This window comes from Gossypium raimondii, chromosome 13, assembly GCF_025698545.1.
Source record: "Gossypium raimondii isolate GPD5lz chromosome 13, ASM2569854v1, whole genome shotgun sequence".
Lineage (NCBI taxonomy): Eukaryota > Viridiplantae > Streptophyta > Magnoliopsida > Malvales > Malvaceae > Gossypium > Gossypium raimondii.
In genome coordinates, this window is record NC_068577.1 from 17,539,924 (window position 1) to 17,567,923 (window position 28,000).

Sequence of the window (28,000 nt, forward strand, 5' to 3'; positions counted from 1 at the left end):
TATAAACCAAATAAACTGATTGGTCAAATAGTTTTTGGACAAGAATCTCATTTATGTTTCTTTAGGATTCTGTAGGCCATTAATAAGGGCATATTCTGAAATTTCTTGACACTTATCAAATTTCACTAAATGGAAGTAGATTACATATATATGTGAGTAAGGTTCGTGAGAAAGTTTCTTCTCCCTTCAAAATGACTCTTAAATTCTTAAATATCAAATGTTATTGTTGGTTGCTTTTCTTATGTAAACTGGAAGCTAAGGATTTTTCAGAATAAATAGGGGATGTTTTATCTCCTGGTAAGTCCGAAAACTTTGCATTTTAAGAGTAAGGGTACTATGATATATATATACGCAGCAAGTTATTACTAAAAGGTCATGCGCGAAGTTATTTGTAGATGAAATGTTAGCAATCTGTCTGTAAATGGATTCTAACGGTGAATCCATATTCTTTTAAGCAGATGATGAGGTAAGTTCATGAAAGACGTTCAGAATTGAGGATTTTGACCTTCAACAAGGTGACTCTCAAGTGAGTCCTTAATATCGACTCCTACAAGTCTTTCTAGATAAATCTTTTGTGATCAATGTCCTAGTATCAGTGAATGAGTACTTGAATTGACTATTGAAAATATATGTATGAGATCCTGATATAGTGTCTTCGTGAGTCTAGTATGTAATAGACTGTATGCATGAATGCATATGATTCTGTAAAGCAACTGTGTATATATGTTTGAGATGTATATTGTGATACGTTATTATGTGATGTGTGTCAAGCGTGTAATAGGCATGATTTGATTAAGAAAATAAGTATAGCATATTTGAATATGTACCTATGTTAGATATATGAGGTGTGATTGATAAAGATGGAGAAATAGGTTGTAACCGAGTATTGAGAGGTTTTGTGATGTAAATTTTTGACATTGCGGTGGCTTTCATTGAATTCCATTCGGGACAATAAAAATGAGTTATGATATGATAAATCTAAAGAAAGTCCATGGCTATGGCACATTCTGGAAAAAAAGTGGATGAGCCGCATTTATCGACTAGGGTTTTTACATGTCCTAGGGCGATGATGGGAAAACCTCACGCGATTATGAGTTTAGGCAAATTCATACCGCAAACACGATAGTTCATAGGGTGCCTAGGTGGTATTTTGTTTAACCTTTATGGCGCATTCTTGTTGGTCTTCGTAACATTATATTAGCCTTTGTGGCACCTAGTTAGCCTTTGTGACGCATTCTTGTTTGGCCTTTATGGCGTATTTCGTATGTTGCCTTTGTGGCATATCTCTGTCTGGCCCTTGTGGCGTATTCTAATAAATCTATGATAAGGATATGATATGTCTAAAGTTATTTGGTGTGAAAAGTTCTGTAATGAATTTGAATAAAATTTAAAGGAAGTTTCTTGAAAAGAAGTATGAAGCAATATGTTCAAAGAGGGTATCCACCGAGGTTATCTGTCAAATTTATTATAAAGGCATATTCAATGTAAGAGTTCATTAGTTTGAGTTATCCGTGCTATTAAGGTAGAAATCTGAGTCATCTAGTATTTACTATATGTGTATAGTATCATATCTTGTTGAGACTTGAGGGAATCAAAGTTGTTCATTATCTTGGAGGTATTGTGTCCTGTAAAAAAGACATGAGAAATTTTCCTAAATGGTCTGAAGTGTATTTTACTAGTATGAGTATGTTTTGGGTTGATTTAGAGTGTATCTAAATTTAAGGTTTGATTTAGTAAGATCAGTATGGAAATCCACCAAAAGTATGAACAACATGTGGTATCTGTCAAGAATAGTGTCTGCGATTAACTGTTCTAGAATAACTATTTAAAATTGTCTGAAGGGAAAAGAAAAAGGTAGTATCATCCGCTAAGATCTAAAGATAGCCAAGCAGATAGATGAATGATGATAGGATAAGAATTGTAAGTGGCGTATAAGTACGCGATGATAAAACTGACAAGGTGAAAGTATCCACCAAAGACAGATATGATAAAATCGAAATATTCAAGATGACGAAATTCAACATGATATGTTAAAAAGGTATATTAATTGTGTCCAATCTCACTAAGCTCCTCTGAACTTATGAAATGTTATGTTTATATTTCAAGTGTTGTTGTTTATGTGATTTCACCGGGAGAGACAAGTCAGAAGTGCACCAGAGAAGCGACAAATAAGGAAAACTATGTACGTAGTGGACCTATTTGGACAAGTGGTGTATTGTAGGATTACGCCATATGAGTCTGTTTTATTAACTTATGTAATAAATTATTATTGGTATGATGTATTATGTTTAAGTACATTTCCTTGTTTCTTTAATGATAATGAGTTATGGTGAATGTTAAGAAAATTGTATTGAGTCAAATGCATATGAAGGATGTAAAAAAATTTCATTAAGTGAAATGTGTAATAACACCCAAGATATGGACCCGTAGAATCGAGACTGGTTAAGGGCGCTACATTGTTGACGCCACTACCGGGATTGCGATTGTGATAATTGTTATTAAATTGGTTGCTTTGTAAAATAATTTTAATTGAAAGACGAAGAAGCTAAACAATTTACTAATTTTTTTATGTTCATTAATTATTTTTTTAATATTTTTTTAATTGTCCTTGTTCACTAGCAGATTTAATCATGGATGAATTTGATTATAGGTGGTTTAATGATGAGAGGACTTCTTGGGACGACGAATGGAACTACATAACAAGTTGGTCGAACGGAGCCTCAACGAACCAATGGAGAAATGATAATGGATGTGAGGACAACGAGTATTCATACGAACCTATTTATGAGTTGTACGACCAAGACAGTGATATGCTCAAACATTCAGACGAGCCTCCTTGTGATCCATATGAGATGCCCTCATGCGAAATTACTAAGTCATCCAACTCTGAGCTATTATCGAACATGTCAAAAATATCTCGGATATTTCTTAGAGCATTTTTCTCATCTATGCCTCCAAGAGAGGAGGTCGTGCATGATGTTCCCAACTTTGATCTTGAAGACCCCCTTGGTATTATCGTTGACCACCCTGAATTAGATAATAGCAGTCAACAAGAGTTTGAAACCGGAGATCATGGGGATGAAATGAATATGGCTGAAGGAGCATCTGATCCAATTGACGTAGTAGTAGACATAGATCTAACAGTAGCAACTGACACAGAGCTTAAACTAATTCTGAGTGAAAGTGTAAAGAAGCCAATACACTTTCTAGCCATAGTTGGAGAGATGCCAACTGAAGAGGCCAAAGAGTCCGTTTCATTCTCATTCAACGATAGAGGAAAAGCTCGAGCAATTAAAATTTCACGCAACATGGAGATGAGGAATCTCAAAGAAATAATACCCCGAAAAATATTTTGGGGTTGGCTCGAATTTGGTACTAAATGGCTTGTAATGTGGATGTCAAGACAGTAAAAAATAAGACAACAACATTGGAATCAACCGAAGTCGCTGGTTCAAATACACCAACAAGGGAACAAACGCCGAATCAAAGTGTTGAGAACCAATTGGAAGTTCTTCTTCCATGGCGATATGGAGTGTCCCGAGTTTGGAAAAGGGCTTCTTGTTTAAATTTCTGTTAAATCTAAATTTTATTTTCCATTTGTTTATTTTTATTTTTATTTATTTAAAGTCTTAATTTAGGTGTTTTCTCATGTTTTCTACATTGTTTGCTAATCTCGGGAAGTGGGTGAGTCAAAGGGTCAAAGAAAGTGAAATTTCGAACACAGGAAGGTCAAAATAGTGAACAACGTCCCGACGAGCTACCCACATCCCAACGTGGTCTCCCTAACGTCGCAACGAGCTAGCCCAATGAGAGTGACAGTCTCCAAACGTGCGAACGTTTAGAGTAAAATCGTACAAATAAAAATATAGAAAATAAGTGTGATATTTGTAAGCGAACAGGTCAAATTGTAATATAGTTTTGTGTTAGAACGGAACATCAATAAGTATTTCGAGGATCATACTCAAAGGAGATTGAATCAAATCTAAAAATTAATTCTACAATAATATGTCTAAATAGTAATCACCAAAAATCATATTACGATAAATAAGAATATTAAAATTAATGTTACCCAAAAATAAAATAAATAGAAGATAATAAATGAATAAAGAAAATCTCAATTAAAAACATAAGATTAACTCGCTCAAGAATTATAATTAACATCGAGTCAATTTGGTAAAATTGAAAATTGAAAATTGAGAAAAATAAAATAAAATAGTAGAAAGATCTTGCTTTAATGATAATATTAAAATTTTTAAATTTTTTAGGAGTGGATGCTATCTAAATTTATTGTTATTTTCGTCTAGATTTGTGTATTGTAATTGTTTACAAGTATACTAATAATTTCTTAGGATGATACTTGCAATTTTATAGTTGATTGGATAAGTTAATAAATTCTAAATAAGTGGCTAAACTTCAAACCATTTTAAATTTTGAAATATTAGAAGATCATAAAAAATCTTTAGGTCTTTTTTCATATAAAATATGGTTATTAAAATTAAAAATAAACCGACAATAAACCACTCAATTGTTTATGACATGGATGGACTATATTAATGATTCCCATATGGCTAAAGACAGGGGAACTTGTCGTTTGCTTGGCCAAGTTATCTATCTACCCCCCTTTCTCTTTATTTCATAATCTCAGTTTCAGTATAAATGTGATAATGTCACATGACTACCTTTCCTTTCCACAATATCCAGTTTAAATCTAAATTTTTAGTGACCATTAATCTAAATTTTTATTCATATTAAATATCCGGTTTAAATCTGAATATTCCTTCCAATGCAAAGAAAATACGGTATAATATTTAACCCCATTGGATATGATTCATTTCATCAAATCCAGTTGTTATGTCCCTAAATTTTATATTATAATACTTAATTAAAATCCAAATTGTAATAATTTTGATTATAATTATAACTTTTGTGCTTGTAGTAGGTCATATGATAAACTTTTACATTGTTCTTTTATGGCATCTCAATAATTCAACGTAGGTCCCCATGGAGCCCGGTGGTTGCTAAAGTGCGCCCCACCATGAACCACCACCCTCATTTCTCCCTCTCTAAGATCACCTACTCTCGTTCCCAATTGACTTGTTATTTACTAGTACATCCATTTTTTGTAACAGACAGATCAGTGAACATCAACGGTTTTATGAACATAACAGGTCGTTGTTAAAAAGTGTCAGTTGACTTTTCTTCTTCGGTTGATCCCTTTAATTTCCTTTTTTTCCAAGAATTATCAAAAACCCATCTAGATTTTGCTCTCAGGTAACCATCTTTTTCACCTCATTTCTTGTCTTCCTTGCAAAAAAATTATTCTTGTTCTCAACTTTAACTCTCTACATAGTACTTTGTCTATTTTTTCTTGTTATGTTATTCATGCATGTTCATTTATTGTGGGAAGTTTATGACAGTGTTGGCTTTGTGTCTTTTGATGACTGCTTGACTTTAATGTTGCTGGAAGTATTGGTGAACTGAAGGTTGAATTTAGTTTTATATAAAGTTTTGTTGGCTTTTCATCTGAATCTTGTTGTGGAGTTCAAGTGTCAAGTCTTTGTTAAATTGATGAATATTCCATTGGGGATTTTTAAGGTTTTGTAATGATTAGGGTTGGTCAATTTTATGGTTGATAAATCTGATTGGTTGTGGTGTTTTATGGTTGATTTGCATTGATGAGTTCTCTCTATAGTTGAATTTAACTGCAGACTGTTTTGATAGAACCCTAAATTTGTGGCTGAGAAAGATCTGAACTGGCTTTTTCTTATCCATCCTTTGCCTCTCAGTTACCTAAACCAAGAATTGAGCCACGGAAATGAATGAATTCAATGTTGATGAAAAGTATATGCATATGGGAAACCCAGAGTCAAATGCAGTTCAGTTTCATGAAGAGGCCTTATCAACTGGAGAGGGCATCCAAGAAATGTTGGGTGCCAATTTGGACAGAATTGACTTGGATTTGGCTTGTTATAATGAGAAACTGGTAAATTTGCATGTACTGTTGATGTTTCTTCTGGGTTGGGACAAGGATCCCGAAGAGATGGCGTATGGGAGTAGTGATATTTCGGCTCAGTTCATTGAGAAGGCTTTGGTATTTGACCTTTTATGTGGAATTTTAGATTCTGAGTTAAGGGAAGTGGAAACTTTCTTGAGTGCCGTTCAGTCAGAGATTGTTGATGCTCGTCGTAAAACATCTTCGTGCGTACCTTTGGGAGCACTATCTGAAAAAATGGATAAGAAGCTACATGATTCTGAAGAATCCCTGAAAAGGTGTCAAGGGATTGTCTTGGAGGTGAAGTTGCTGTCAACCAAGCTGCAAGCTTCCTTTCCATATTTCAAACATGAGAACTGTAAGTCCAAGTTCGATTTTATCACTTAACATAATTAACAGTGCACAAAACTATACTTACCCTAACATATGCTTATGAATAGGGACTAATGATGAGGCCATGGATGTATCTGAGCAATATCAGCTATCAAACATCATCGGGAAATCCAAAGTACTGACCGTTGAACAACAAAGACAAATTCTGAGGATGCTTGACAAATCACTTGCGAGGGAGCTAGAGCTTGAAAATAAATTATTAGAGTCCGGACAAAATGAAGAATCATTAAAACTAAAGCTACATCATACTGAACAAGTCGCTCTTCGCATGGAAGAGGCAGCAGAAGTTGTTTGGGGACGGTTTCTAGAGGCTGAGAATGTTGCTGAGGTGCTCATGGGAATTTCAAAGGAACTATTAGGTCGACTTCAGATTGTTCAGTTTAACATAAATGGTTCGATTCAACGAGAAGCTGAGCTCAAATCTAAACTTGAAGGTTGCATTGAAGAGTTGAATGCCAAAGATATAGCTTTAGAAAAGCTTGATATCAGCAATGTGGAACATGCTGCAAAAGCTTCCGAAGTATTCACATTGAGGAAGAATATGAAGTTACTTGAGGAACAGCTAAAAGAATCCGAGATACAGCTGAAGAATGCAATGGCTTCCAATGAAACAAGTCAAGAACATCTTAATGAAATGGAAACCGTTATTGATTCACTAAAAGTAAGCATTTATGAAGCTGAAAGTAGAGCTGAAAGTGCAGAAGCTAAGGTCTCAGAGTTAACAGATGCGAACTTGGAACTTACCGAAGAGTTGAATTTTCTTAAAGGTAATAACGAGAAAAGCACAAAGAAGGTGACCTCACTAGAGAAGCAGTTGAGGGAATCGGAGATTCAACTACAGCATGCAAAAGCGTCTTCCGAAGCAAGTCAGGAGCAGCAAAACATGCTCTACTCTGCAATTTGGGATATGGAAACTTTAATTGAAGATCTAAAATCAAAGGTTTCAAAAGCTGAAAGTAGAACCGAAGGTGTGGAGGAGCAATGCATTGAATTATCTGAATCTAACTTCGAACTTAATAACGAGCTAGGCATCCTAAGGCATAAAATTGAATGCTTGGAGACATCTTTGAATCAAGCTAACATTGAAAAAGAGGCAAATGCAAAAGAAATCAGTCATAGGACCAAGTTAATCACAGATATGGTTGCCCAACTACCTACAGAAAGAGAACGCATTCAGAAGCAGGTATTCACTTTATGTTATTGTGATACAATAAAAGAAATAAAAACATGTCCACTGCATTTGGAATGAATCCCCATTGGAATCTCTCGGAACTTGGTTGTTTTTATTATTTTCTTATTCATGATTATGTTTGTACATGTACTCTCATGTTGGACCTGGTATTTAATTAGTTGCAAAATGTTCCTTGCAGCTATCTTCGTTAGTAAAAGAGAAGGAAATTTTGGTGAAAAAGTTACAAAATATGGTAAAAGCCGACTCTACAGCAGTCTGTAACTCTGGAGGTGATGATGGCAATGAGATATCTGTTCTGAATACTGATTCAACTAGAGCTACATGTACAAAAACATTCGAAAAAGAGGTCCCCTCTGCCACAAGTGTACAGGCAGGTACTCTCCAGGTTCCTCCCTTCTTTTCTTTTAAAGCTCCATGAATATGAATTTTTCAATAGCTTTCCCTTTTAAGTTTAGCCTTCTCGGAATTTCTGCATGTATATGTTAATTTCATGTTTCTTTGCTTTATCTTATTTCTTATTCTTATACTTCACAAGAAAATGGGTGGTGAATATGCTCTTCTAACCCTTTGTGCCAATATATATTATTAGTGTAAGGGTTCACTAGGCTTTGATAAGATGTGATGGTTATATGCTTCAGTATGTCTCAAGTTATGGTTTTCTTCTAAAACAGGTGGATGAGCCATCAAAAGATGTATCTCTTCTTAGGACAGCAGCTAGGCCTTCCAGCACCATAATTGACGGTGGCACTAGTGCTATTCCGAGCAAGCATGTTGAGGAAAAAGGAAAGACAGGCAACTTTAAACTGTTATGTATGTTGATAGCAATTCTGGTTGCAATATTTTCTGCATTAGCTGTATATTTTTTGAGTGAGAAACAGGTCATGTTTGGTTTCTGATGGCCACTGAAATTATATTTTGCTGGCACACATTGTGCCCTGTGTTGCATATTCTTGTAATTTTCGATTGATGACTATGCATTCATCACCATATTCTGTATTTGGTTTTACTTGGATGATGTAAATTATTCTGTTATTTGTTAGATATCATCTTTGAGAACGGGGAGAAACGGAGATAGGTGTACCATTATAGCATGGATCTTCCTAGCTTGAAACTACCCAAATGAGTAGACTCAAAGCTGAAGCCATGGAATAGTATCCACAAAATCTTGCAATTTTCGGGTAGTTGAGGATCATCAGTGCACAAAATGCAGCTGAGAAAGCGAAGATGATGCAGATTGTGAATGCATGAAAGATGGGTGGGTGACCTTTGAAGACAAGAGTTGGTACTGGGTTTTCATTGACATATAATCATGTGGAAATACCATAAGGATGGTGACAACTGTGAAGGAGATAAATAGAATTGATTCCAAGATGGTTGTTTGAATTGCAAGGCTTGAGATCATCTCTGTAAAACTGACATGGCGATGGTAACTTGTTGAAACCATCTCCACTCCTATGCATATCATATCATTGAGACAACCCAAGAATCAATGCCAACAAAAATAAGGAAAACACAAAGAAATTAGGCGTTTGTAATGGAATTGATTAAAGAAAGATGAAAAAGAAGGGGGTTTATAAAGCTAAATGTTTGTCCGTATTGAAAGCAAAGCATAGTTCTTCCTTCGAAACTTCTTCTAGTACCAACTTCAATTTTCTGAAACTCCTCACGAAGGATTGTGCATTATTGCAAAAGTAAGAGACAGAATAGATATTACTCGGTCACCAATCTTTTGACTCAAACTACTGCTTCTATTGGGATCTTTCTTTCTCTTTTCTTTTTCTTAAAGGAGACAAAAGTTAACATGTTCCAATTGTTATTAGCAGTTTTGATTCTTTTTCTAAATATTTTTTAAGTATATTAAATGGGCAATTATATCATATTCACATGTGAAACAAAGAAACAGAACTTTACTAACAGTTAGACTTGATGATGAGACCGGTTACTAGCTCAGATCTGAAAGCGAGAAAATTTAAGTAAAAATATAAATTCGAAAAATAAGTTTAGACACAAAATAAGACTCATTTAGAAAATAGGTCGGGCCTTGGTCAAAACTTCTTTAGCCCGGACCCAACCCGGCACAAATTTGACAAAAAAAAATTTGCGGTTGTTTGTTGTTGTTTTGCTATTATATTGCTACTATTTTGTTGTTATTGTTTGGATGTTGTATAACATTTGTTTGTTAAGTTATGTTATGTTAATATTATTTAAGTATAAAACTTTTTTTATATGTATTTTCAATAAAAATTAATGTTTTTAGCGTCTGGTTTTCCACATCTATAACATTTTATTATTTTGTCTATTTTATTTTCTGATTTTTTGTTTCTTTCTTTTCTATATTTTGGCTTTTTATAGTATTAGAAGTGTATGAAAATATCGGAAATAATAGTCTAAAAATAATTTGAAAGCTTAAATTTGATTTGTTTTAAATTTAAATTTTGAAAAGTAAATATTGTTTGAAAACTTAAATTTTGAAAGCTAGAAAATATTGGAGAAACAAACTTTTGATCATTGTATTGAGTGTTTGAAATTGTGCCTTTAATTACAAAACTTAAAGTCTTTTATATAGAGCTTTTGCATCTTTACAACATTCTTGTTTGGAGATTTTATCCCTTACATCTTTGCCAAAACTACATAATTGCTATTTTTAATACGGACGGGCGGGGCTTGAGCAAAATTTTAGACTCATTTTTTGGGTCAACTTGGGCTCGAGCTTAGAAAACGGGTCTAATTTTTGCTTTAATCCAACCCGGCCCATGATCAACTCTACTTAAGGGCTAGTTTAGTAATGTTTTTGAAAAGTGTTGTGGAAAAATACTTTTGAAAAGTTTGATTTAAGATTTGAGTGTTTAGCATTGCTGTCAAAAAGTGCTTTTAAGAAATAAAATTTTCATTTTAGATATGTTATTATCAAGTAACAAATATGCATTTAAATAATGTTCAAATTAGTGAATATTATTATATTTTAATAAGAATATAAAAAATTATTATATCTTGTTGTTAATATTTTAATATATGAAATATAAATTTTAAATATTTTAAGCAATAATCATTATTTTTATAAAATTTAATTAGAATATATAAACTATATTTTAAATATTTAAATATAACCATTAAATATTTGTAATTAGATATTAAAACATTTGTATTATTTTAAAAATATTAATATTAATATAAAAATATATTGATTTTCCTTTCATGTTATTTCAATAAAATAATGTTATAATACGATTATCGAAACCATTTTTTTGAAAAAAACAAAAATTTTAGGTTGTCGACTTTAAAAAATGAAAATTGGGAGTCGCCACCAATCTTTTATTAATGTGTGATTGGGTCACTTAAAAATGACTTTGGTCTACAAATTTTAGAAAAATGGGTCCGGGAGTCGGTTACGTATGAGGAAGGATTAGCACCCTCATTACGCCCAAAAATTGGTACCTAGTTAATTAATTAATGTCTTAATGTCGAAAATTTGAAAATCGTAATCCTTAGCAAAAAACTTAAAACGTTACGTATTAAAACCCTTATCATTTCAAAGAAATAAAATACCACACCCAATACGTTAGGGCACGACATTCTAATTTTCCCTAAAAATGAATTAGGGCAAAATACTAGTGCAATAAAAAATGTAAAAGAATATCCATTTATTCAAGATTTAAGAAATCGCGGCCCAATATGTTAGGGCACAATTCCTCTAAAATCCCAAACTCGGAATATTTCCTTTATTATTTTTTTTAAAAATATTCATTTCGAGAAATCAATGCGTCACATCCAATACGTTAGGACACAACGTGTTGAATTCCCAATAATGAGTTCTTATTTTTTTTGATTAAAGAGAAATCCTCGATTGTTAGATTTTCAAAAAAATCGGAACCCAATACGTTAGGGCTCAATTTCCTTGAGAAATCCTAAATCTGAGTATTACCTCTATTTTGAAGCGTTTTATTTTAAAATTAAATAAGAGATAGGGTAATGTTATGTTGAATATGTGAATGAATGCCCTTAAACAAATATCAATAATAAATACAACAATTTCATAGAAATAATATCAATAAACAAATAAATAAACAAAATAATGACGTGCAAAATATCAAATAAATAGGCAAGATAATAATAAAAATATGCAAACATAAATTAATAAGCGAATAAAAAAATATACATGTACACATAAAAAAATACATAAGTTTTAAACAATTAATATAATATTAAAATTAATTAAATAAATTAAACATGTGTATTTAAAATATAAGTATGTGAAAATTTTAGTATAAAAAACATAAATACATGCTTAAATATACATATATAAAAATAATAATAATAATTGCATATGAGAATTATAAAATAAAAATTAAAAGAATACAATTGCATTATCAAAAATATTGATTTTTAAAGAAAATATGAAAATGGACTAAATTGGATCGCCAGTAAAGATCCGGGGTAAATTCGCAAATAAATAAAGTCTGGAGGACTTAATTGAACGCTCGAATTACATAGAGGGGCTGGAAGGGCAATTTTCCCTTCTCCTCTAAACGACGCCGTTCAAATTAGACCAAATTGAAATAAAAATAAATAAAAGGGTAAATTAAAAAAAATTAAAAAAAAAACTTAATTACAAAAACATTAAAAGGGGGAAGGGTTAAATAAAATAAATAAAATTCGCAGTAGTATCACCTTCTCCTTTTTTTTAAAATCATAAATAAGTAAAAAATAATCAAAAGAAAAAAAATAGTAAGCCACCTTTAAAAAACTGCCAATCGTTCTCTTTTTTATTCTTCCTTTTTCCTTTTCTTTTCTTTTACAATGAAGGGAGAGGCCTCTATTTATAGTTGAGCCTCCCCAAATCCAACGGTATAGATCAATTACATCAACGACTGAGATTAAAGGGTCTCTACAAATTAAATCTCTAAGATTACAAAATCATATCTTCTAAGATTGCATATCATATCTAAGATTATATATCATATCTAAGATTGCATATCATATCTATATTATATCTAAGATTGCATATCATATCTAAGATTGCATATCCCTGAAGATTATGTTTCCATAAGCTTGTAGATGGACCTTCAACCTTTTCAAGTAATGGGCAATTCCGATCGGGCCAAATGATATTACTTTGGGTTTTTTTTTTGTGAGCCCGGGCTAAAATTGGGTATTACAGTTGCCCCTCTTTGCTTGTTGTCGTGTAACAGGAACGGAGCAAAGACTTTAGAAATGGCCAATTTTTGCCCAGTCACGCTGGATCTTAGTGCTATTCTTCTTCAAGCAGCCACATTCCATCCTATTGCATCTTCAAATGTATAAGAACTGATGCTTCAATCTACTCCTTTGCAATATCAAGGAGATAGGACTTACAATCTTCAACCTATTCCATCACGACCGGGAGATATGATTATCGGCTTCAATGTACTCCATTTGTAACCACGGGAGGTAAAATCCGCCATTTCCGATCTGCTCCACTACTTCTTAGGGAGATAAGATCTGAAATCTTCAATCTATTCCACTGTTATCCAGGGAAGTAGAATTACCGCTTCAATGTACTCCACTATAACCACAGACGGTAAAATCCGCCATCTTCGATCCGCTCCACTCTCGCTTAGGGAGATAAGACCGAAATCTTCAATCTATTCCATTGTTGTCCGTGGAAGTAGAATTATCGGCTTCAATGTACTCCACTGTAACCACAAGGAGGTAAAATCGCCATCTTCGATCGCTCCATCTCGCTTAGGGAGATAAGATCCAAATCGCAATCTATTCCATTGTTGTCCGGGAAGTAGAATTATCGGCTTCAATGTACTCCACTATAACCACAGGCAGGTAAAATCCGCCATCTTCGATCTGCTCCACTACTGCTCAGGGAGATAAGATCTAAAATCCTCAATCTATTCCACTGTTGTCCAGGGAAGTAGAATTACTGGCTTCAATGTACTCCACTGTAACCACAGGGAGGTAAAATCCTCCATCTTCGATTTGCTCCACTACTGCTTAGGGAGATAAGATCTGAAATCTTCAATCTATTCCACTATTGCCCAGGGAAGTAGAATTACTGGCTTTAATGTACTCCACTATAACCACAGGGAGGTAAAATCCGCCATCTTCGATCTGCTCCACTACTACTTAGGGAGATAAGATCTGAAATCCTCAATCTATTCCACTGTTGCCCAGGGAAGTAGAATTACTGGCTTTAATGTACTTCACTGTAACCACATGGAGGTAAAATCTGCCATCTTCGATCTGCTCCGCTATCGATGCAGGAAGGCAAGATCTGCTATTTTCACTGATCTGTTCTCTGGGGAACATGACATGTATAATGAACCTAATTATGCCTAATGATTAGGATGGCATGATCAAAATGCATCAAATGCTCCTAACTAGACATGTGTGAATGGTGTTTGCATGAATGCAAAATTTTATTTTTCTGAGAATGATCCCGCTTAGGTTGTCATTACTCAAATTTATTAAGGCTTTATGACTGACGTGCTACAATGCCTTCTTGCTTGACTGGCTTTTCTGAAGAAATATTTAGTCAGGTTGTCCCCCACTATGAACCTCCAAGTTTAATCCATTGGGGTGCAAAAATTCATACCATCGTTCTCCCACTGTAACCCAATAGTATATGGCTTTTCTTCAATCCTCTCCTATCACAATTTAAGGATACAGGATCTAAATCTTTCTAGTCTCTTACACCATTTCCAGGGTGTCGTACCAAAGGCTCATGCGCAAATGAAGGCTCTCTCCCCCGAGGTAACCTCTTTCTATTGCCTGGTGATCATTACTTGCTTGTTGATTTAGACTTTTTCATCAACACGACATCTTATTATTTTGTTCAACCAATGTTTTTGACAACAAAATCCAATGAGAAAGTCCTAGTTTAGACTCTTCCTTTTTAGATTTCCAACCTTTAAACCTGATGAGTTCTAAATAATAGTCCTGTTTCAGGCTCCTGTATTATTTAGAAACTTCTAGAGTAATATGCAAAACTTCCCTTTTGAAAGTTTTATTAGTCCATTGATCATTATTCCAATGCAACATGCTTACAAAAAGGTCATAACAATGGATAAGATTAAAATTAGTTCTGAGCATAGCTCGAAAGGAATAAATTATAGTAAAAAGATAACAAAGAAATTGATTGGGAACGTGTATCTTTGAAAAGAATGAAGTATTCCAAAAATAACAAATTCAATAGTATGAAAATTGGGTGCCCCAGATATCGCAACTTGAACTTCTCTGTACAAACTTTTTGAAGATCCTTCTGAGTTTGACATGTGTTTAGAAGATCCACAGTACTCTGCCAATGCCTCAAGATGTTGCCTACCTTTTCCTGATAATTCAGGTATAACAAGATCACCACATGCCCTAATCTGGTTAGAATTCGAGTTGCTCTGATCACCCCGTGCTCCATTCTGATAAATATTTGAGCCGCCCTTTTCGGGTTTTCAACTCAAATCCCCTTTGGTCTCAAGGCGTCCTTTGCGGATTTTCACATTGGCCTCTCCATTTTTCTTTTCTTTTTCTTTTTCTTTTTCTTTTTATCACTTTTATTTTTTATTTTGATTTTGACCCCTTTTTTTTTTGAATCTGAACTCATAAGATTAGGCATGTCCTTGTTATCCCTTCCAATCGACGCTTTTTCAGATAAGGCCTTCAACATAAGGTCATTCCCAACTTGGAATAAAGTTCTTTTTGTGTGGGAAGGATCTTTTTCAATACCAGGTCCCTCTCAAGGAAATCTCTAGGGCGGACTCTTTTTTGTGAGCTCGCATCATTTGCTTTTGGCGCATTTGACCATGATGAATAACTTTGAACATTCCTCTTCAATCAGAATTAATCCAAAAACTCAGAGAGTAAGAATCTTATCTTCAATAGGCAATACCGCAATGGGCCCAAGAGAAAGGCATTGCCCCGGCGGAGTTTTTTTTTTTGCGATATGGCATTAATCACAAATAGACTGCAAACCTTTGATATTGTGCTGTTGTTCAAATTTAGTACATTGTCAGGTATGATCTTTTTTGGGTTCCATACTGATATAGGATTCTTCGAGAATTTGCTGACTGTCGACTTCATGACATTGGCTTATGAAGTAGCTTCCCCTCATTTAGTAAAGTAATTGACGATCACAAAGATGAATCGATGACCGTCAAACTCTTTTGGCGAGATCGACCAAATGACCTTCATGCCCCACATAAGGAGAAGTCATGTATCCTAATGATTCTTTGTAGGGTAAGATCCGTTTCTCGACTTGTTCTACCATCCTTAACAGATCTAGAAATAAGCTACGATCTATGTCATCTTCAAAGTCATGAGATCCCTCTAAACACATGTCTCACTCAGAAGGAGATCCTGAGTCAGTAGCAGCGTCACTCATGTCATTGATATTTGGAGACCCATAGTAAGCGCAAAAGAATATACAAAAGAATGTATTTATGAATAACTATAATGAAAGAATGATGTGGAAGAAAATCCAAAAGAATAAAAGAACAATTATTTCAAAAAGAATGAAAAAATATTGGCTCAAAAATGAATGCAAAGATGTATCTTATTAGAATAATGACGTTTAGACATAAGCCTATTTCATAAAGGAATTCTTATTGCCTCTAGGCTAAAAGTAACAAGTGTGTTCTGAACATTACTCTAAGTAAGCCCTAAATGCTACAGGAATTTCTTTCGCAGTTCAATTGCTTAGAACACTCCAGATTTATAAGGGCGGATATCTAACAAGGTCCCTTTTCATTTGTGTCATCATATATGTCATTGATGTGAACGTTTCTTTTAACTCCTTCACAGAACTTCATTTTTTTATTATCCATCATATTTTGTTAGACTTTAGCTAACGCTCTTGCAATAGTAGCTAATCCTACCTCTCCCTTTGGAGTTGTTAAGGTCTTTCCAATCATTGGTCCATTACTTAGTTTTGGATCGAGTACCGTAGCAGTGTGTGGTGGGTTGGTTGGTTTCCAGATTAACTGAGGAATGATTTATATCAATTAGAGTCTTTTAGTGGACTTTAATGCTATGATATCATGTAATGCGAATGCATGAAATGAATGCATAAAGAGACGTTGATTCTGATTCAATTCCATTTAGAGAACTTTATTAGAAAACAAATCTCTTTACATAAAATGGATATTTATACGGCCTTGCCCTCATAGGCGGAGATATTCAATCCTTTTCTTCATTCGAGCGTTAAGATAAATCTCACGAACTCTTCAAAAAACGTCTCTTCTATCTCCTTTTTGCTCGATCCGGGCCGTAACTTGTTGTTCGCTCATCCTCGTGATGCTCGTTGGCTTCTCTTTAAGAAGGTTCAGCAGCTCTCAAATAATCTTTGTCATCTTGAATCATTGGGCAACGGAGCCATAGTCGTGTAGTCCTCCATTAAATTATCATCCTTTTCTTATCACGTGTTCTTGGACCATATTCGGACAACCATATTGTCATCCACTTTATCAAGAAACCCATTTTCTTATGACAAGCTCTCTATTTAACAACTGAACGTGAATCAACACCTCTTTTTTATGATGAAATGAAATGCCATGTCATGCAATCAAAATAAAACACAAAAGGTCAGTAACATATATAAACACAGAAAATAATCAAGAAATAGTAAAACACCTACTAGGATATCTACTAGGGTTTAATATAATTCTACCTAAGGTGGATTCCTAAAGTTCACTATATGAAGTTCGGCTTCTAGGGCAAAGGTACCCAAACCAACAAATTCCTTGATCTTCACCCATTATAGGCTCATATGGACCGAGTTCAGTTCAGGGGAATACATTTCTCTATGGCTGGACGGAGATGAAAATTTCACGAAGACATAGGTATGGATGTATCCCGGAAGCAATCCACTACCCTACACGGAGGTGAAAACCTCACGAAGGCATAGCTTCTCACTCCCACTTAAAAGGGTAAAATTGTTCAGCTCATGGAATGTATAATGCAAACAATATTTAAACAAGAAGATAATGAAGGATGTCATGAGTTTTTTTTATAAAAAATATTTTCTCGACTATAAGACAAGAATTAATCAACTTTGTGGCTCGACTCTCTTAAGTTCCCCAGCGGAGTCGCCAAGCTGTCGAAACCATTTTTTTGAAAAAAACAAAAATTTTAGGTTGTCGACTTTAAAAAATGAAAATTGGGAGTCGCCACCAATCTTTTATTAATGTGTGATTGGGTCACCTAAAAATGACTTTGGTCTACAAATTTTAGAAAAACGGGTCCGGGAGTCGGCTACGTATGAGGAAGGATTAGCACCCTCATTACGCCCAAAAATTGGTACCTAGTTAATTAATTAATGTCTTAATGTCGAAAATTTGAAAATCGTAATCCTTAGCAAAAAAACTTAAAACGTTACGTATTAAGACCCTTATCATTTCAGAGAAATAAAATACCACACCCAATACGTTAGGGCACGACATTCTAATTTTCCCTAAAAATGAATTAGGGAAAAATACTAGTGCAATAAAAAATGTAAAAGAATATCCATTTATTCAAGATTTAAGAAATCGCGGCCCAATACGTTAGGGCACAAATCCTCTAAAATCCCAAACTCGGAATATTTCCTTTATTATTTTTTTTAAAAATATTCATTTCGAGAAATCAATGCGTCACATCCAATACGTTAGGACACAACGTGTTGAATTCCCAATAATGAGTTCTTATTTTTTTTTTGATTAAAGAGAAATCCTCGATTGTTAGATTTTCAAAAAAATCGGAACCCAATACGTTAGGGCTCAATTTCCTTGAGAAATCCTAAATACGAGTATTACCTTTATTTTGAAGCATTTTATTTTAAAATTAAATAAGAGATAGGGTAATGTTATGTTGAATATGTGAATGAATGCCCTTAAACAAATATCAATAATAAATACAACAATTTCATAAAATAATATGAATAAATAAATAAATAAACAAAATAATGACGTGCAAAATATCAAATAAATAGGCAAGATAATAATAAAATATGCAAACATAAATTAATAAGCGAATAAAAAATATACTGTACACATCAAAAATACATAAGTTTTAAACAATTAATATAATATTAAAATTAATTAAATAAATTAAACATGTGTATATAAAATATAAGTATGTGAAAATTTTAGTATAAAAAACATAAATACATGCTTAAATATACATATATAAATATAATAATAATAATAATTGCATATGAGAATTATAAAATAAAAATTAAAAGAATACAATTGCATTATCAAAATATTGATTTTTAAAGAAAATATGAAAATGGACTAAATTGGATCGCCAAGAAAGATCCCGGTAAATTAGCAAATAAATAAAGTCGGAGGACTTAATTGAACGCTCGAATTACATAGAGAATTTGGAAGGGCAATTTTCCTTCTCCTCTAAACGATATTGTTTAAATTAGACCAAATTGAAATAAAATAAATAAAAGGGTAAATTAAAAAATAAAAAAACTTAATTACAAAAACATTAAAAGGCGGAGGGTTAAATAAAATAAATAAAATTCGCAGCATAGTATCACCTTCTCCTTTTTTTAAAATCGTAAATAAGTAAAAATAATCAAAAGAAAAAAAATAGTAAGCCACATTTAAAAAACTGCCAATCGTTCTCTTTTTTATTCTTCCTTTTTCCTTTTCTTTTCTTTTACAATGAAGGGAGAGGCCTCTATTTATAGTTGAGCCTCCCCAAATCCAATGGTACAGATCAATTACATCAACGGCTAAGATTAAAGGGTCTCTACAAATTAAATCTTTAAGATTACAAAATCATATCTTCTAAGATTGCATATCATATCTATATTATATCTAAGATTGCATATCATATCTAAGATTGCATATCCCTGAAGATTATGTTTCCATAAGCTTGTAGATGGACCTTCAACTTTTTCAAGTAATTGGCCATTCCGATCGGGCCAAATGATATTACTTTGGGTTTTTTTTTTGTGAGCCCGGGCTAAAGTTGGGTATTACAAACTCAGAATACATAAATTTTAAACTTTTAACTTAACCATTTTAATTAAAATTTCACTTGTTTTTTTATAAATATAATTTTTACACCCACTTTATAACTTAAAACAAGTTAAAAATATCACACGATTTTAAATTTTGTACCATAAGTGAGTACTTATAATTTTTTTAAACTAAGAGATTTATTACCATCATGCAAATATAAAAAGAAACTAAATTAAGTTAATTTTTACTCTTCAGAAACAAAAATAAAAACATTCAATCTTCAATCAAATACCAAATGTGTTTTTTCTCTCTTCCTAACTCATTTCAATTTATTCACTTCATATAACTTTTCACTAATTAAAACTCTAGATTTTTCATATTGATGTTATCATAAAATCAATTTTTTATTTTATTGATAAAATCATACTTATTTATTTTTCCTTTTTATTTCTTTTCTTAAAAATATTATATACAGTATATGTGAGATAAAATGAGCCTAATCTAATATAAAAAATAAAATGTTGAAAAGTAATCTGAAGATGAGTAAATTAGTAAAGGATCCTAACCCTTCTCTTTTTCTTTTTCCTGCTCTTTCTCTAATAAGTATTGATTTAAAGCAGCTTCCTTGAATCTTCTGAGGGAACTCAAAAACCAGTAAACCTTTTTCTTTCTTGTGCGTGTGTGGGGTGTAACCCATTTTTATATGATAGAGAGACATTATAACTAAAAAGAGCCCAAAGAAATATTATTTACTCTGGTTCTCTGTGGTAATGCCTCCAAACAACCCACCTTTTTCCATTCTATCCATCATCAAACACTCATTTCATGATGTTGGTATAATGCTATCCCAATTTAGGCATTCCTTTGAGGCTAACAATCCTCTTACTTTACCAATTTCAAGATCAACACCTCAAGCAACCGCCAATTCCATTACCAGAATCAGGTGTTGCTCAGCTGCTGGCTCATTGGGTGCCTCACCAATATGCAATTACATCAACTGTTTTGAAATTGAAATGCAAAGTCATCACCAGCAACCGAGGCCTAATTCATTGAGTCTTGGTAAGACCATTATGAGTTTAGAATTCCAGGCAGTTTTTGCCTTAGCTTTATCATCTTCAACGGAGCAAGCTGATCATCATCACCTGCTGCTTCCATGGTGATGGCTTTTGCAGCTTCTTTCAGTGGGATCTTCTTGCACACTTCCCACCCAAGGATTGCAAGCATTATTGGCAACACAGCATCTGTGATTGCAGCACTTGGTTTTTTCATAATGTCTAGCATTTTCCTTCCTGGGAATTTCACTTGGGTTACTTAGCTTGCTTGTGGGTTTTCCTTGCTAGCCTTTTTCTTATCCTTGGTTTAAGCCTTAAGTAATCCAATGCGGTCACTTAGAAAAACCAACAATTCTAACTTAGAGGGCAATGCCCTATGATAACTCCGCCTGTGCCATATTGAAACCTGAGAGTCATCAGTCATATATCCTTTTCGGCAGTGGGTCATGCTTTGGAAGAAAACAAGGATTTGAATGAAACTTAACTACATGTATTACCTTAATTAACTCATGCACCTACGCCACAAACAAATTTTAAACTTCAACATTCCTAAATCCTTTCTGCGAACTTGTTATTTTCAATTGTTGACTGTTTACTGCGGAGGGGGTAGTGATTAAACGATTTTTGGTATTCTAAAGATTAGAATTCGAACCGGATTGTTGTCCTCCCCTTCAAATAACAATTATATATGCATGCGTTTGGAAGGGTAATCTACATAGATAGGTAACTTGCAATGCAAGTAAAGAAGTTTGTAGAAAAAATAAACAAAAGAAAAAGGGGAATGTTTTATTATTATATTGAGAAAGATGGAAGATCCTTATACATGGAAATATAAGATTTCATCAATCATTCAGCTATATGCCTTAGGATTATATATAAAATTTATCTCTAATTTATATTTCATAAAGAATTAATTTTTCGGAATTTGTAGCCTCCACCAATAACTTCAAAGTGAGAGTCGCATTTCTTTCTTTCAACAAGGTCGCCAGTGATTCCTTCGTATGCTTCTTGGATTACCTCAACTACAGTGTCAAACAGGCTTTGATAGCACTGTATGGGAACTTCCCTTGCTTCAATTCCATTTTGCCAATCTGACCAAATCATTTTTGCAATTCTCAGCCACATCAAATTAATTAATTTTTTAAATTCCATTTACTATAATTTCTTTTCGGACTTAATCTATTTATAATGTTTTGGCACATTATTTCTAGTTATTTTTAAAATTGTATATTTTAGGCTTAAAGACAAACAAAATTCAGTTACTTCTATTAAATAGTTTATTTTAAAAAATATATGTTATTACGTGACAAAAGACTTTGACTTTTTGTACAGTTGCATTTTTACATAATACTTATTATATACTTAACCCTTAAATCTTTAAATTGGAGTATTTTGTTTTTGTATTTTTGACATAATGCTTACTACATACATAACCCTAAACCTTTAAAATGGAGGAAAAACATACTTAAAGATATCCAAACCTCGCCTTTCATGTTATTACAATAGCAACGATGATAACTAAGCTATGATTTAATTAAATTTTATTTTCATATTTACAAAAGACCCAAAGAAAAAATATAATATTTACCCAAATGTAAATATATATATATATATATATATGCATATATGTCATTTACAACATATTTAACAAAAAATAAAACAAGTAAAATTATCACTAAAAAATATACATTTAAAAAAACAGAAAATACAAAAGTTGATTAAATTATAGCATATAGGCTATATCCATAAAAACACATAGTATATAGATGTTCTATAAACAAAAATAGAAAATTGAAAGACAGAAATTACTAACATGATGCTTTAGCCAAAAGAATGAAAAAGAAAACCAAAGTCAACGAGGGTTTGCCCATATTTTGTAGGATATTTAACTTGCTTTAATTTGGGGGCTTTGCTTGCTTTTCTCTTGTGGGATTCTTAACCTAGTTTAAGATGCTTTATACAACTAGTTTCCTTCTTGTTTTGACAAAAAAAAAAAGGTGATTTTTGGTAACTTACATAGCTGTTTCATTAGCCATGGCTATGAATTAATTAAGTTATTAAACCGAAATAAATATTAAATTAAAGAGTTCATTCAATTTGTAGAATTAATGCTGATTTTTTAACAGTAATTTAATGGTTATGTTATTCATATTCATCTTTTTAAATACTTCGTCGGTAATATTTGTATAGGATATATTAAATATATTTTCTAAATTTAAAAAAAAGAATTATTCAAAATATACTCGTATTGTCGATTGAGTATTAATTCAATTGGCATCGGTATTATTGTCAGTGTAGGAGGATGTGACTTTGAGTGTGTTAAAGCGCATTATCCTCTTATTTAAGGGTTAGAAATGAACTATGAATAATTCTAGACATTGTCTCAAAAAAAGCAGATATAATATTAACATATAATAAGATTAATGTTAAAAATATATATAACATATACTTGCATTTGTCATTTATTGTATTCCTAAGTTTGAAATTTGAAAGATGACATATCTTAGAAATTATTTTGTTGTCTGTTGATAATAAACTACGTGCAAACCCCAAATAAGACCAAAAAAACACTAAAAATAAGTATGGATATTATAAAATAAGAAAATATATTTCCTATATTTTGAGAAAAAATATTTTATTTTACTCCAACGTTAATAGATCAAAACAAGACTGGAAGATTTTTTTTATTAAGTCTACTGCGTCACAAAATGTCAAATTTTGATTTTGATTTTGATTTTTTATTATACTCAAATTTAAAATTTAATTTATGTATTTTATTATATTCAAATCTATGTATCTTAATTTGACATAATTTAGTTTTTTTATTTTATAATCTCATTAGTTCATCTATATAGTTAACATTGTTAATTATTCCAATTAAAATGTTAATACTGATTTTTTCTCTTAAAACCTTACTTCCAACATAAATATATTAATGTTAGTATGATGAGTTAGAACGAGCGTTTTAAATATATATATATATATATATATATATATATATATATATTAAGCAGAATAGTTACGATTTTAACTATTTGAATTAAAATATTATAAAATAAAGACATCAGGTTATAATACACTAAAATGCAAAGACAAGATTTTAGATGTAAGCATAGAAATCAAAACGTAATTTAATCATAAGATGAAACATTTTTCATTTGACATGGATGGGATTGTATTGAATTTAGTTGTTTTTAACGTCTACTTTTGAGAAGATGGGTTTGAGGTGAATCTTTGGCCTTTAAGATAAAAGAAAATACGGTTTTTTTTATAAAACTAACTGAAAAAATAATTAATTACTTAAATAATTTATTTTTTGATAAAATATGAAAATAATCTAAAATTTACAGTAAAAGTTGGTGGAGTCAAAGTGTTTGGCGCCACCAACATGCCACGTCAGCAATCTGCATAAAAAATCATTTTTAGTGGATCCATGTAAAATGACGTCATTTGTATAAATATTAAGAATATACTATTATTTTTAAAAAAATGGGGAGGCTTTAAGCAATTTTACCTTTTTTTAGTGGAGCCAAATAATTTAGCACGACAAGTTTTTTTTCATTTGTTGCTTTTTTTTATTCTTTCTTTCATTTGTTTGTCCTTTTTCGTTTTTTTAGTTTGTTTTTCTTTATTTACTTTTCAGTTCTTTTATTTGTCATTTATTTGTTTTATTTATTTGTTTATTGTTAGTTTTATAATATTTTTAATGTATATTTTACATGTTTTATAATATTATTTTAAAAATTTTGCATATATTTTTTAAATTATTATTTTTAGAATTTAAATATTATTTTTAAAATTTAAATATAATTTTTAAAATTATTTTTAAAGATATTCAAACTTTTTATTAAATTATATTTAAAATTTTAAAATTAATATTTTATTTGGTGGAGTCATTTAGAATGGCTCCACCACTTTATTATAAGTGTAATTTTTTAAAAAATATTTTTAATATAAAATTTTAAAATTTAATATTTTATTTTGGTGGAGCCATTCTTTATGGCTCCGCCTCTTGGTTCTCTAGCATATATAGAATGGTGAAATTGTTGTGTTTAGTAGGAGAGTTCAAAAATTCTGTTGAAGATGAATAACGAGGTGTTTTTGGTATACGTTCTTTTTTATGGTGAAATTGTAGAAGGTGATGTTGGTTGTGTATTTCAAAGTCGGCAAAGAGTAGGGTTGCGATTCAAAAAAATGTAAAGCTGGCAGAAATGAAAAGGAAGACCAATGCGAAAATAGATATCCGTTGTGGAAGAGGGATGTCCAGATTATTTTACAAGTTTCCAATCTCTACAGATCCGTTGAAATTTTGTAAGATGCAACTATTAGATGATGATGACTTGGGCACTATGATGGAAATATGGTGGTCGATTGGGAGTGAGAGCCCCTAACCACTTGAGTTAATTGCTGAGTTAGCGGACTTAGAGCATGTTGAGAATGTTAGTCCAATAAGTCAACATCGCGAATTTGACTTTGATCTTAATGTCGGATGGACAGACTAGTTAGAATGCGGAGGGACATTATAGATGTAACACCCCAAACTCGACCTAGACGTTATGGCCAAATTTGGCGATGTCACATGGTAGTGTGTTTGAAAACCGTAGCTTGTATTGGAAAACCGTAACTTTGCTAAATACATTTTCCGTTTAGAGTTTTTTTCATTATTATTTATTAATTCTAATATTGTGATAATTAATCATTCGAAAGCTTCCAAAACGTTTAATCTATGCGGAAGCTTTTTAAAACAGATTGTGTAATCGTGAGTATTTTTTTAAAACGTTTGATTCTTTTGAAAACTCAAGTTTTCCTAAAACTAGTAGTTATAAATTGAAAATTCCAAATTTAAGAAAAATCCTTAGAGGTCATATTTACAATAAAATTTCCAAATAAAATTTAAAATCATAATTAAGTACGAAACAGAGACAAATAAAGTTGTGTGGCCACCGCTGAGTCCTCCGCCGCACCGATCTGCCCAAGCCACCTGTACAGATAAATCAGAAGGGTGAGTTTACGAAAACTCAGTGTGTAATCCCCATATAGAGCAAGCAAACAAAATGCAGTCACAATCTGGGCTTAAGCCCTTTCAGTACCAGATTCAGTTTCAGTTAGGGCCTTAGCCCAATTCAGTACAGAACCAGTCATGCATTAGGGCCTTAGCCCATTACATAAAAGCAATCAGTACAGTAACAGAAATACTGTCACAAAATCCTACCCAACCAGCCTCTACACATCATTTCCGTCCAACCCTACACTCCATGTAGGGATATAATCAACCCACCCCCTACACTCCAAAAAGTACCGAATGTGGCACTAAACCGTGGTTTGCAACTGAGCTTCCAGTAAATTAGGCCCGAGGCCTTTCAATACACTTCCTCCGAACAATACCAACCCCCAACCCAATGCAATGCATTATACAAATATGACATGCTATACATAATATCATGCACGTAAACCGGCATACAGTATCAAATCATTGGGATATCATCATGCTTAATCATATCAGTCATACAGTCATTTCAGTCAATTAGGGGTCTAGGTAAGTTTACCGACCCTTTAGTAGGTCCACAGTCAACTCGGGCGACCCGTGCAACCTTAGCAATTAAACAGTGAAAATGAGCCTACAAGCCCATGATGTTCGCCCATGTGGCCCACATGGCCCAAATTGGCCTTGGTCGTATAGCTCAAACGGCCTGGCCCAAAAATCTCACACGCCCGTGTGGCCCTCACGACTCGATTCGGTCCGGCTTGTGTATCGCACACAGCCAGCCTTATAGATCACACGCCTGTGTAACGTCGACAGCCTCACTTTTTAGCTTTTCGTCGATTTCTGTTTATAGTGTTATGGTTACACACCTGTAACATTTTTGACGCAAAAGTAATCCAAGCAATCTCGAACCTATAATTGATAAAAATACTACTCAGTTAATCACTTAACCGATGAATTAAAACTAACCCGAACGGATTACTCAACTATTGAGCGATTGGAACTTACCTCCAACGCTTCAAATCGATTTGCTTACGAGGTAGTACTAGAAGAGTCTCAATCCAAGCGAAAAGATGCTTCCCATACAACAGAATAACCCCTAGTCAGAAACTTAACATTCTCAACTACTAACCACATAAAATCACTTACTGAAGTTGTCCACGAAACTCTAAAATAAGGAAAAAAGTGCGATTGCAGTCGAAATGAAAGCAGATTTGAAAGAAAAATGGGAAGAGAATGATAGGTTCGGTAAAAGAGAGAAGAAATCCCAAAGGAGAATCGGCAAAGTTTTTAGAGAGAAACAACGTCAAAAAGATGAGTACTTACCGAACGATTGTAGTTAATCGATGGATGACACGTGACCGAATGGAAAGAAGTTGAGGAGAAAAAGAATGGGAGAGCACAAGAATTTCGGTAGCAAGGAAAAACAATGGACAAGGAAAACGGCAGCAAAAGGGAGAAGAGGAGAAAATCGAAAAATTGATTTTTAGGGAAAAGAAAAGGGAAAAAATATATGAACAGAATTATTCGATAAGAATTCCGATAACCCCAAAATCCCTTAATTCCCTCCTAAATTCACTTCATCAAACTTCCACTACCCAATTGGGAAAATTTAAAACTCCTCCATCCCATATTTTTCTCCCCAAATCACTCCAACACGTCCCAAAACCGTCCACCACTTCCTCTCAACTACCAACTTTAAATTCCACTCAAACACTTCAGTATTTCGGCTAAACCAAAACACCCACGCAACACAAGCAGCAAAATAAATCCCATTTGTACAAATAGGGGTTTGAACTTCAAACCTCCTGCTCATTTTCTCTCCACTTAACCACCAGACCAGCAAGCTCATCCTGACATATTTTACCAACATTTAATTATAAGCCTACTGACTAGTGATAGGGCTTTGTTCAGAAAAATACAAAAATTTTCCCAAGACAAGGCTTGAACTTAAGACCTCACACACACACCCAGTGCACTTAACCACTGAAGTAGATACACAGTTGTGTCATAATATACATGTAAACAAATATACAAACTTAGGGGCGTTATAATAGATGCCCGAAAATCCAAATTATGGTGGGAGTTCGTATAACAACCCTACCCCCGATCTATGTCTACAAATACATCCGGAGGTGATAATAAGCACAGAGGTAGATGTCCGAGAAAGGACTAATAATGGTGAAGATTCTGATCAGGACGTTGAAGATTTTAGTGACCTTGATGTTGATAAGGTTCCGGACGATATCGATGATGAAGGGCTAGAGGAGGTTGAAGATGTTCACGGCCCTTCATTCAGTAACCCGAGTCATGGAATTATTTTACAAAATGAACCTGGGGGCGAAATGTTGAACGTAGATCCAAATGCAGTGCATGCATCCAAGTTCCCTGAGCACGCCGATATAGTACCTGCTCATAAATTAGCGTCAAATTTGCAGTTGGAGGAGTTGTTTG

At 33.0% G+C, this 28,000-nt stretch overlaps 1 protein-coding gene across 5 annotated transcripts; it reads left to right on the forward strand.

Annotated features, from left to right (window-relative positions):
• The first annotated feature begins 5,015 nt into the window (after window positions 1-5,015).
• LOC105783224 (WPP domain-interacting tail-anchored protein 2) lies at window positions 5,016-9,161 on the forward strand. Of its 5 annotated transcripts, none has more exons than XM_012608544.2 (5): window positions 5,016-5,271; window positions 5,693-6,350; window positions 6,433-7,568; window positions 7,756-7,947; window positions 8,249-8,616. In XM_012608544.2, the coding sequence occupies exons 2-5, from the start codon at window positions 5,816-5,818 to the stop codon at window positions 8,471-8,473; spliced, it is 2,088 nt and encodes a 695-aa protein (XP_012463998.2). In that variant the 5' UTR covers window positions 5,016-5,271; window positions 5,693-5,815; the 3' UTR covers window positions 8,474-8,616. The 5 variants fall into 5 exon arrangements, with proteins under 5 accessions (XP_012463998.2, XP_052482454.1, XP_012463997.2 ...); XM_052626494.1 differs by having other exon boundaries at window positions 5,722-6,350; XM_012608543.2 differs by having other exon boundaries at window positions 5,787-6,350.
• The last annotated feature ends 18,839 nt before the right edge of the window (window positions 9,162-28,000 follow it).